The sequence below is a fragment of the Chiloscyllium punctatum genome, chromosome 11, assembly GCF_047496795.1.
Source record: "Chiloscyllium punctatum isolate Juve2018m chromosome 11, sChiPun1.3, whole genome shotgun sequence".
NCBI lineage: Eukaryota > Metazoa > Chordata > Chondrichthyes > Orectolobiformes > Hemiscylliidae > Chiloscyllium > Chiloscyllium punctatum.
In genome coordinates, this window is record NC_092749.1 from 26,183,402 (window position 1) to 26,196,219 (window position 12,818).

At 39.7% G+C, this 12,818-nt stretch overlaps 1 protein-coding gene across 3 annotated transcripts in view; it reads left to right on the forward strand.

The window, feature by feature from the left end:
* LOC140482838 (neuroblast differentiation-associated protein AHNAK) overlaps positions 1-12,818 on the forward strand; it is a 49,839-nt gene that overhangs the window by 16,939 nt on the left and 20,082 nt on the right. For all 3 annotated transcript variants that reach the window (XM_072580519.1, XM_072580521.1, XM_072580520.1), the window contains 2 exons: positions 8,788-8,827; positions 9,518-9,674. In XM_072580519.1, coding sequence (XP_072436620.1) covers positions 8,825-8,827; positions 9,518-9,674 — 160 coding nt within the window. In that variant the 5' untranslated portion in view covers positions 8,788-8,824. The remainder of the gene's footprint in view (positions 1-8,787; positions 8,828-9,517; positions 9,675-12,818) is intronic.

Below are 12,818 nucleotides of genomic sequence, written 5' to 3' on the forward strand. Positions count from 1 at the left end.
GTTTGCATATTTAGCTCACAACCTATGTGGAAATATGTGAATTGAGATTAGAATAAAAACAATTTTCATTATCAGGTTGAGAATCAGAACCCTGAGGAAGGATTTTGTCAGTTGGTACCTTTTGAAGAGAGCTTTTTTTTTGTTTTTATGAGGGAGAGTTAACAACCTTTAAAGAAGGATACAAAATTGCCGTGGTATAGAGTGGAAGGAGTTCTATGATAGAACAATCAAACAAGACCTTTAAACAGAGTGGCATGATGAGATGAACAAACAATTCTCATCTGGAAATTGTTATGCTTTGGTTGAATACATATAATAAAAACAATTTCCTCTAGTATTTAATGTTAAACCTGCCTGGGCTCATTCTTACATAATATGGAGCCATATATTATATGTATATCTGTAAAATATGAATACATATTGTTTATATATATTTAAATGCTTCAAATTACAGAATTTTTTGGAGGGCAGAAGGAGATATTGCAATCTTTCATTTCTGTGCTGTTTCTTTAAATGATCTATCCAGTTAGCACTACTGCACTTTCTTGCAGTTTATTTCTTTTCAAGCATTTATCCATTTCCTTTTCAAACCAAGATTTCTTGCTTTTTAAGCAATGGAGACAAATTCAAAACTATCCCACAATCCATTCCAGATCACAGCCAGGAAATTCTCTGCAGTCCTCTTGGGTTCATTTGTCAATTACATTAAATGTGTGCCCTCTGTTTGCCAACCTTTCTGCCAGTGCAAAGCAATTTCTTGTAATTTAATGTATCAAAAAAGACTTAAGAATTTGAATTTCTCTGTTAAGTCTCCCCTGAACTGTGCTGTTCTCAGGTTAACAATTCAGTTTCTCTGGATTTGCAACATAATTTCACTTTGAATTCTGATTAATGGATTTAATTATCAAATCTTAAAACACTCAGACCATGGTGGCTCAGTGGTTAGCACTGCTGCCTCGGGTTCAATTCCCACCTCTGGTAGCTGTCTGTGTGGATTTTGCACATTCTCCTCGTGTCTGCGTGGGTTTTCTCTGGGTGCTCCAGTTTCCTCCCATAGTCCAAAAATGTGCAGATTAGGTGAATTGGCCATGCTAAATTGCCCGTAGTGTTAGGTGCATTAGTCAGGGGTGAATGTAGGGGAATGGATCTGGGTGGGTTGCTCTTCGGAGGGTCGGTGTGGACTTGTTGGGCCGAAGGGCCTGTTTCCACACTGTAGGGAATCTAATCTAATCTAATCACCACACCAGTTAATTGTATGCAGGTGTGAATTTACTTAAAGTAGAAGTGCTAAATTTCGAACTACATTCCTATCCTCATCATTTTAACGGGACAGGATTAAGGTTTTACATACGCAAGTTGACAACGGGAATTTCTAAGGTTGCTTTTCCAGATGTGCAGTCTGTTACAATATCACCATCACGTCATTACCATTCCACCTCAACTACCAGAAATGCAAATTCAATTATCTCAAAGAACACTTAAGTAACTACCTAACAAACAAATCAAGTGACAGACATTATATGCTGGAGAAATTGGAAAATCACCCAAGAAGCAAGTGACTGAAAGCCAGAGTTTAATAACAAGGGTGGTAACAGAGTTAGTGACATTCTGGCAAGCAAACAAAACATACAAATTAGGAGAATAGTTTGCTAGTTGGCCCCTCCATCCCTAGCTGATCTGATTGCGCCTTGACTTCACATTCCCACCAACCTGTAAAAACCATAAATTGTGTGCTAATATAAAACAAAGAACTGCAAATGCTGGAGATCAAAAGAAACAAATTAGTTCTGAAGGAGGATCACTGCACTTGAAAAATTAATTCAGTTTGCTCTTCACAGATGCTTCCAGACCTGTTGGGTTTGTCCAGCAATTTCTGTTTTTGTTTGTTCCCTCAATTGTGTAGCTCGGATACACAGCCCAAAGCTGTACACGTGACAGCAAGTTTAATGATTAATGAACTGACCAATTTTGCTGTGCTAGTAACAAATACCTTCCCCTCCTGAGACAAAAGGAAGTTTTATTATCTTTCCGATTATGTCCTTATGAAGGGTAATTTCTTTGACTATTCTTTTTCTGTATTTATTAATTTGGTTTGCTTTTGTACTTTTGCAGTAATTGTACATCTAATTGTTTTAACTTATTACATGTGGTAAGCACTTGCAAGTCAACACAAGTAAGAATATTCAAGTAAAACAATTGTTAATCCTCTGGATATGTAACTGTATTGGGGTAAATGAACATAACATTGTAATGCCACAGGTTCTGCCCATATATGGACACGATTGTTAAACAATTGAGGACAATACATCAGAAAAGTAGGAATCTGTAATATGAACAAATGTTCATTGTGGCTCATATATCCTTGCTCTCAGCTCCTTGTGAGGCAGGTAAACTGTTCTCAGGAGTGGCCTAGTTGCTGGGTTTTTCTGTAGTATAGGTTTGGGTTTTTGGTTTTTGAATTTGAGACGTAAAATAGAGCTCAGTATCTCAAGCAGACTGAATGTCTGAGTTGTGCACCAGAATTTCACCTACTGCATGACCAAATACATATCAACTATTGAAACTCTGCCATTTAATCTCTTGCTTCTTTCAATGTTTTCCGTCAGCATAGAACCTCTGCCAGGTTTGAGACTAAAACATAATTGTCCAAAATAGTTGTAACCGTGGTGAACATATAAAACTTCTTTCAGATTTTCAAATGGTGGGAATTGTAGCATATTTTTAAATTAAATGAAAAAGAACTTGCAAATTCTATATATTTGAAGTAAAAGCTCAATTTGCTAGAAATATACAGCTGCAGATGTAAAGAGGAAGTGTATTGAAACTTTTAGGTTGTGGAAGATTCTTTATAATTTCCTGCTTAAAATGCTGGGTACTCCACTTACATGGACATACACACATATACAGTATGTTCACACAGGTTCGATCACAAAGCAGCTACAAAATGGCTGGGAAAAGATAATAAACCACAAAGACAAAAGCAAAGAAATACAAAACTAAGGAGTTGTGCTTACAAAAATAAGTAATATTGATGGAAGCTATAGTTATACATGAGGTATGCAAAAGAATGATTCATGGTGATTTAAATGTTAGTGCCACTGGTTCTATAAACAGCAAGTCTGGCGGGTCTGCAACAAAAAGGCTCTGGCCTATAATTTCCACACCAGAGGTTGTTCTTGGGAGTTAAAATAACCGTCAGCTTCAAATAAAGTTGCTACTAATCTGACTCCAATCACAACTTCAGGTTGACCATCCATAAGAGGAGGGGACCTCTCAGTTTGAGAGTTTCCTTGTCCCAGCTTGGGGACCACAGAAGGTATATGCATTGGGTTTGTGGAAACCCAAATGTGAGTACATATCTGGGCTTTGGCCTTGATCGCTGAAAGATTAGCTGAAAGACTTCTTTTTTCCACCGCTCTAAGGGCCCTCCCACTGTAGTAAACCAAGGAGTTGGAAACAGTGTAACACCCCTGAGATGGTATGGATGACATGAAATGAATATTGTAAATACTGAGGCACCTCAGAGTGCTACATATGAGAAACTAATCTGTTTTGTACTTAGTATAATGTTAAAGTCGAACTGTTGTTTACAAAAGTATATTTTTAGAAACAAAAGGATTCCTGAAGGAGAAGATTTGGATATCCTCACCTCCTCCCAATCCCTACAATGGGCCGCTGAAGCTGTCCAGCTGCCTGCCAATCTGGCAGTGCCCAATACTCATCTCTGGTATGAGTGCCCATCACAAAAATATGAAAGAAGGGAACTTCCTTCAAGAGTGGCTATTGGTGGCTAGGGGACTGTCAGTAGAGAAATTCTGCTTCTGATGACCCCAGATATTACCCTTCAATATTTGCATTTATCACTAGGCCAGATCACCTTTAACTTAGTGCTCAGTAGGAGTGAAATTTGCTTTCAAAACTAAAAATGAATCTGGCAACTATTCATTGCCGTTACCGTATCAACAATTAACAACAGTAATCTGAGCTATGTCAATATGTTACACATACTATACCTTGTATCCAGTCATAATGACGTATGGAATGCTACAACTTTATTGACGTATCTCATTTGAATTCACACCAGTTTGTTGACTGTTGAGTTTATAAAACCCCACCCTCGGAGAGTTGGAGGTTTCAGTTTGATTTTATTTTTAATGGCAACGCCTTCATGACATGACGTTCTCTGACAAGTTATTGCCATGGAGATGATCGATCTGAGCTAATTAGATTAGCAATACCAAAGAAAACTGAGATGAAAGAAAAGCAATGCGATGCACTGACATGTCAGTTTGCTAATATCATGCTGTAAGTCTGGCAGACGTTGTTTCAAGGAAAGTCAGCTATTTACTGGGCAGTGGGGACAAACTTGGCTCTAACCAAACTCGAGAAAATTGTATTTGTAGCACTTTTGGGCAGATTTAGTGACACAAGTCAGTCCCTTGAATTACCTAACATCATTATTTTAATATCAGTGTTGACCAGATAGGCTAACAGAGACAGTTAATTAACACCAATCCGGAAGTCTAGGCTAGTGCAATCATAACTTGACATCTCCTTTATTTTGATCAATTTGTTCCAATGGTGCGTCATAACTTGGACATCAATGCATCTTTAATAGATCAATTATAGTGCAGTTTCTGTATTACTACAGTCAATGTGTTTGTTGATAAAGTTCTGGTTGAAGTGCCATGCTTCTAGGAATTCTCATGCGTGTCTCTGTTTGGCTTGTCCTAGGATAGATGTATTGTCCCAGTTTAAGTGGTGTCCTTCCTCATTTGTATGTAAAGATACTAGTGAGAGTGGGTCATGTCGTTTTGTGGCTAATTGATGTGGCTAGTTGATCCTTACATACAATGAGAAAGAACACCACTTCGACTGGGTCAACACACCTATCCTAGAACAAGCCAAACAGAGACACGCATGAGAATTCCTAAAAGCATGACATTCAAAATAGAAATCTTATTGACAAACACATTAAATTTGATCCCATTTACCACCCCCTAAGAAAAAGAACAGGAAATAACATCACCATAGAAAATGATGTCACCACAAGAAATGATATCACCAACCCTAGGAAACTTAAACATATAAATAGAAAGCGGGCTACACCACCAGTGCTTCATTCGGAGGCTCACTGAGTATGTTACCTAGTATGGTGGCAAAACGTCTGAAAATGAACCTTCCAGCTCAGCAAGCAAATGTACATCCTGAATCCTTTCAAGTTTCACAACATCCTTCCGATAGGAAGGATATCAGAATTGTGCCCAATATTCCAAAAGTGGCCTAATCAATGTCCTGTACAGCCACAACTCCTATACTCAATGCACTGATCAATAAAGGCAAACATACCAAATGCCTTCTTGACTATCCTATCTACCTGCGACTCTACTTTCAAGGAACTATGAACCTGCACTCCAAGGTCTCTTTGTTCAGCAACACTCTCTAGGACCTTACTGTTAAGTGTACAAGTCCTGCTAAGATTTGTTTTTTCCAAAATGCAGCACCTCACATTTATCTAAATTAAACTCCATCTGCCACTCCTCAACCCATTGGCCCATATGATCAAGATCCTGTTGTACTCTGAGGTTACCTTCTTCACTGTCCACTACACATTGAATCTTGATGTCATCTGCAAACTGACTAACTGTACCTCTTATGTTCACATCCAAATTATTTATATAAATGACAAAATGTAGTGGACCCAGCATCGATCCTTGTGACACTCTATTGGTCACAGGCCTCCAGTCTGTAAAGCAACTTTCCACCACCACCCAATGTCTTCTACCTTTAGAGTCAGTTCTGTATTGAAATGGCTAGTTCGCCTTGTATTGGATGAGATCTAACCTTGCTAACCAGTCTCCCATGAGGAGACTTGTTAAACGCCTTGCTGAAGTCCATATAGATCACATCCATCACTCTGCCCTCATCAATCCTCTTTGTTACTTCTTCCATTACACTCTCAACACACCTCAATCGAATAATCTTTTCAAGTCCTAGGCCCCACTCAGCGCCTCAAGCCCTCTGAACAGAGGAAATTGAATTGAGGATTCAAAGTCTAGCCTCAGTGATGGTGACCATGAAACTATCGCCCATTCGATTCACTTATTTTCTTCAGGGGAGGGAAGTTGGTATCCTTATTCAGTCTGACATACACATGACTCCAGGCAGAGACAATGTGGTCAACTCTTAACTGCCTTCTGAAATCTCCAAGCAAGCCAAAGACAACCAGGGATGGACAACAAAATGCTGGCTTTGCCAGTGATAGCCATGTCCCATGGAAGAATTAGAAAACCTTTCAATGATAATTTTTTATCCTACTACTTCCCCTCCACCAATGGAGACTAATCAATGAGTAACTGAGGAGAAGAGCCATTGAGCTCAGCATAAGTTTCTTCAAAACCACTTCAGTTTTCACTTTGCTACTGTCTTCCTGCAAAAGTTTCTAAAATTTCCACCTTCTGAATGATCTCTCAAAACATCAAATTCCATCTGCTCCTCAACGTTCTCCACTATCATAGTAAACTTTATGCATGTTGAAGTGATACTTCTTATAAAGTCCAATTTGTTACTTATAGGGCAATGAAATATTTTTAAAAGAATATGATTATATTTTCATTTTCAATCGATAATTATTACCAGAACCTGACTTTTCTGAAATCGTTATCCTTTTAAGTTAATTGGCAGCAAACCACTGAGAACGTAAGTAGTATAGTGGTGCCTCCTAGTGGACCATGAAATATATGTTGTTCCAAGGGAACTTATAGTCAGAGAGTCTACCTTTTGAATCCTCTATTCAGGGATAAGGTCACATTCTCATTACTGAGAATAAACCAATTGGCTTGGACCTTACATCAGATCATAAGACCACAGAGTACCTTTAGATATACTTATCTAGTTGGTACAGCGGTGCAATCTTAACTTCTGTATCCTTTAATTTTCTCTCTCTTTCTCTCTGCCAGAGATTTTCTCGAGGCTCTGAAAATGGACCAGTTATTGAAGTAATTGTGACCTTGGTTGGAGAGAAACTCACTGAAATCTGACACTTCTTTTTCTGCAGTAAACCTGCTAGAAACTCATTCCAACATCCCATTGTATCTTGCTGGGAGAATTTAAGACTTCAATTAAGAGGGTGGGATGATGGCTCAGTGGTTAGCACTGCTGTCTAACAGTGCCAGGGACCTGGGTTCGATTCTAGCCTTGGGCGACTGTCTGTGTGGAGCTTGCACATTCTCCCCATGTCTGCATGGGTTTCCTCCCATAATGTTCAGGGATGTGTAGGTTAGGTGCATTAGTCAGGGGTAAATGTAGAGGAATGGGTCTGGGTGGGTTGCTCTTTGGAGGGTGGGTGTGGACCTGTTGAGCTGAAGGCCTGTTTCCACATTGTTCGGATTCAGTGATATTAAGGGTTCAACTAAATATTCCCTGGGAAAAGAGGATTAGATTGCAGACAGTTAAAAATCACTTGAAGAATTGTGACCTACAGGGCTACAGACCAACTGTTAGAAAGAGTGATTAGGCTGGTTAACTCTTACTTTGGCTGCAAGAACGTGACAGTCTGAAAGACCTTCTTCTGTTGCCATAGATTTTCTCTACTTCTAAATTCCTATGTGAATCGGGCTGTAACAAACTGAGAGACATCGTTTATTTTTTATTAATTCATGGCACATGGGTGTCACTGGCCATTTCTTGTCCATAACTGATTGCCCAGAGGGCAGCTAAGAGTCAATTATATTGCTGTGGGCCTGGTGTCACATGTAGGTGACACCAGGTAGGGACAACAGCTTTCTGCCCTAAAGGATATTAGTGAATGGATCATTAAAACATGGAATGATTCTAGGTACATGGATAGGAAAGATTTCAAGGGATATGGGCCAACAGCAATCGAATTGGACCAGTACAAATTAAGAAACCTGATCATCAGAGACAAGCTGGGCCAAAAGGCTTGTTTCTGTGCAGTATATCTCTATAACCGGATGGGTTTGTCCCCAACAATCAACACGAGTTTCATGATCATCATTGGATTCTTAATTCCAGACTTATATTGAATTCAAATTCCTCCATCTGCCATATTGGGAGGAATTGAACCCAATCCCCAGAACGTTGCCTGGGTCTCTGGATTAATAGTCGAGCAATAGTACCACTAAATATTGCATCCCACTAATGATGTAAATGAAAACAGGTGACATGACTTAAACAGTGAAAGCAAAACCAAGGCACGTGGCCAGAAATTGGAAGAAGACTCAATCCATCAGTGATAAACTTTCTGCAAAAACATCTTTTGTTATGTCAATTAAAAACATTTATAAGCTTTGGACATGAGATATTCCCAATTGGTGATAGGTATTGTCTAGGCTCATTGGGCGGCACAGTGGTACAGTGGTTAGCACTGTTGCCTCACAGCGCCAGAGACCCGGGTTCAATTCCTGCCTCAGGCGACTCTGTGTGGAGTTTGCACATTCTCCCCGTGTCTGCGTGGATTTCCTCCGGGTGCTCCGGTTTCCTCCCACATTCCAAAGATGTGCAGGTCAGGTGAATTGGCCATGCTAAATTGCCCGTAGTGTTAGGTAAGGGGTAGATGTAGGGATATGGGTGGGTTGCGCTTCGGCGGGGCGGTGTGGACTTGTTGGGCCGAAGGGCCTGTTTCCACACTGTAAGTAATCTAATCTAATTGGCAAGGAAAATGGTGCTCTTGACAAAGAGGAAGGGATTTCAAGACAGAATCAAATAAAGTGTAGTGTTGTTACTATAGAATGTAAAAAAACTTTCACTTTGTTTCTCTGCCTGCAGGGATTTCCACTAGAAGAACAGTGACTGAGGGGACAAAATGGTGAGTACGGATTTTCACAAAAGAACCAATTTTAATGTTTAATGTGTGAGCATGTATGGTAGATTGAAAATTCTGATACTTTCAATGTTTCATCCTTCTCCTATTTTATATTGATAGCAAAGTCTCTGGTTTATAAATTCACTGATCTATTAATGTTAGAAATGTATCTTCGTACCAATAAGCTTCATGTTTGCAGGTTGTAGTGAGGTAATTCTCCAAGATTTTTTTTGACAGTACCGCCACCATCTAGAAGGACAAGGTTAGTGTCAGAGAGGGAATATAGCACTTTCATGTTCCACTTTGAGTTTTATGCCATACTGCCTTCTAATGCTCTTTGTTGTCACAGGGTATAAATCTACTCTGAAGCAATCAGAACATTAACTTACCCAACCAAAATGTGAACATCAATTGGCTGGAAGCAACCACCACTTTCACTCTTTACATTATTGTCAGACTGTTGGAATGGAAAGATGGAAATGAGAACAGGCATCTTGTCGAGAGTTTTCACCCATAACATCCCAATCTTGCACTCACTGACTTTGTGAATTAGGAAAAACACTTCCCTTTCAATGTAACATAGTAAAAAGCTTTAGAATTAAATCTATCTATTTCGTCAAAATCTACAGATGAATTCTAGGCTATGTAAAGAACCTTCCAAGCTCATAGGTGTGATTTTTCTTCTGAAACCAGAACTTCAGCTTTAACAAAACGATGGGAGTTACTCTCCCAGGGAACATTGGGGCTTTGTCGGAAGAACTTACCCTCACCGATACAAATGATGGAAATGTCATTATTGAGGATATTCAACAAGACTCTCCAGTTGCCAGAGCTGGTACTTTGAAAAAAGGTAACCATTCCATTCTTTTTAATGTGGAGTGATAAATATTAAATACCAGAACTGATACAACTGAAAATCAAAATATGTTATTAGCATGGACAAAACAATTACAACTCTCTGACTTAGAAATTTGTTGGCACCATGCTGTTTTTCAACCATGTAAAGATTACCTAAGTGCCCAATCCAGCTGGCAGTGATGTTGCACATATTTCCTTCTCCACATACAACACTAATGTTACTTTGTGTGCAACCCATTAACCCTGGCATCTTTAGGAATTGGAATGGCTTCCATTCCCTCAATGTATGGCTTATATGCATGTTTGTGGAGGTGACCACTCAACCCATGTTGGGCAGAATAGCTTCCACACTCTATGGAGGCCATGACAGAAATTCAAGCTGTACTCCAAGGTTGGAGCCAAGTTATTACAAGTTGGTTGGCTGATGATCAAGTGCACCTTGACTTTCTTTATGTACATCCACTAACCTTATACAATGGCCTGAGTCCTCAAAATCAGCATATATGTCCTGTGAGGCAGAGTTAGTGCACCATCTTGTTCTCTACTGAGCTGATATGTGTGGTGTCCTATTCGCTTGCCTGAGCTTCTGTCACATGTATCACTCATCAGTGTAGACCTCAAGCCAAGGAAAAGTAGAGAAAAATGTCATCAACCCTGAATGACTATATGTCCCCATCTTTGCCAGAGATGATTTCTGTGAGCCACAGCAACAGTATGAAGCCAATTAAAATTGTTAATCAAGCAATTACCAGGCATTTTGTGAGGGAATGGAATTTTTCCAATGATGCACAGGAGTGTCTGCAGGAGCCCAGTGCACAGTGGAAGGTAGGACTACTTGAATATAATATGCAATCAGAACTTCAAAGACACAAAATGGCACAGCCAAGGTTATCTACAGGGAGAGACTTTCAAAAGCTTATCCTTGAAGACTGCTTTCTCAGATAGTGTTGCCTGGTGAGAACAAAAAATGTTGGAAATCACAACGGGTCAAGCAGCACCTGTGGAGAGAGTGCAAGCTTACATTTTAAGTCAAGATAACACTTCATCAGAGCTGATGTGAAGTGCGATGTGAAAAGCTGCCTTGTAACTCAATATTTGCTCCAGTTGTTTCACACCGTTGTTAATTTTTTTTCACAACAAAAAGTGTGATCACACACAATGAAACAGCTTTTACCACCACCACAGCACTTGTACAAATTTTCACCTGCACCATTAAATCACCTGTATTTCCAAATTGTTCAATTTCAGCGCACAGCCCATTATGGGTGATATAATATCACCAACAGTGAGGGAAAGGTAGGAAGAGCAGGAGAGGGCTAAATCAAAGTGGAGTTGGATGAAAAATCTCTCCATTTTATCTGAACTCTTTCTCATCCTATTCAACTCAGCAGCCATCTCCCTTCAGGCAAAGTGAAGGCTACAAGTCACCCTCATTCAATTGAGTGTGCTGAATTGCATGGTCATTTCCTTATCTCACTTGCCCATTACCAGTTGGATGTTGGAGCTAATACCACCCTCTCAATAGGATGCATCTTCAGAGATTGTACCTGCTGTCACATTGCAAAGGCAATCAAGTTCATGACCTGAACATTATCTTGCCACCCAGAAAAACATCTTAATATGGAAAAAATTCAGTCTGATCTGACTCACATTCACTGCCTAAATATCCTGCAATGCAACCCCCAGAAGACCTAAGTGTTTTGTCTGGAACTCTGGGAAATCTTTTTCAATACGAGAAATTTCCTGCGGTCTACAGCCAGAGTACATTACCTTGAAAAAGGTGCTGATTTTTGTCCAGCAGCTTGATTTTCTGGCCCACATATAATTGTAACCAATGAATGGCATTTATAACAAAACACAGAGGATGTTGGAGAAAATCAGCAAGTCTGGCAGCATCTATGGAAAGAGAAACAGACAATGTTTTGGGTCCAGTATGACTTTTTCAGAGGATTCTGAAATCCCATTGGTACTAGCAAAACAAGTTATGGATATTGGTGAAAGAACTGACTAAGGAGTCTTGACAAGGAATATGTAGAGAGAGTGTTTCCTCTTATGGGAGAAACTAGAATTATGGATCTCTGTTTAAAAGTTGGGAATTGCGCATTTAAAACAGATGAGGCAATTATTTTTTCCAAGGGTTGTGAGTCTGTGGAAATCTCTTTTTTGAAAGGTAGTGAAGGCAGAGCCTTTGACTATTTTTAAGACAGATTCATGTTAAACAAGGTGGTGGAAGGTTTTTGGGGTAGGCAAGAATGCAGATTTGAGATTACAATCAAATCAGCCAGGATCTCATTGAATGGTGAAGCAGACGATATAGACTGACTGGCCTATCTCTTCTTCTGTATCTTCTGGGGAAACAAGAATGCAGATTTGAGGCTCCAGTCAGATCAGCCTTGATCTTATTGAACGTTGAGTAGGCTCAAGGGGCTGAATAGCCTGCTTCTGCCTCTTTATGTTCATGTGATAAATTTGCTTAAGACTCTTAAGGTTATGACCTGTGAAAATATAAATTATGAATGGTGTAAAATGGGTTGCTGATTCACTATCTTTCATTTTTACACTGTTGCACCAAGTCAAAACATGCCCCTTAATTCCTTGACAGCTTATCTTCAATTTCATTTAAGCCTTAGGTGCTGCCCTAGATATTACAGAATTCAGAGGTATTAATCTGTCTGAACCATTCCCCTGACCTGTAGTCAGCATCGCCACACTGGAATCAATTTGCCTGGAGGCCTTACATACAAGAGAATGTTTGCAGATGTTTCTGGAGCTGCCAGGTGTGCCAAGAATTACTGTATTATTGTGAATTATTCACTGAAGGGTGTTCTACTCTATTATATTGGAGTCAATCCTAGCTGACTGCTGCATATCTTCTGAGAGTCTGCTACATGTTTCTGCATGTGCCAGCAGTTCTTTCACGGCAGGATGGCTAAGACTTCAGTGTCTAGAGAACTGACATCTCCTAAATTTCTGTCCAGCAACATCAGGCTTCACTTCGTTGCCTTAACCAAGATTTGCTTCTCAGCAGCACTACTGAGTTGCCTCAAATGTATTTCACTGGGACAGTGGGTGGAAGAGACAGGAAATGAATGAGGGGTCAATGAGTGACCATCAGCATTGCTAATGGTTGAAGTAG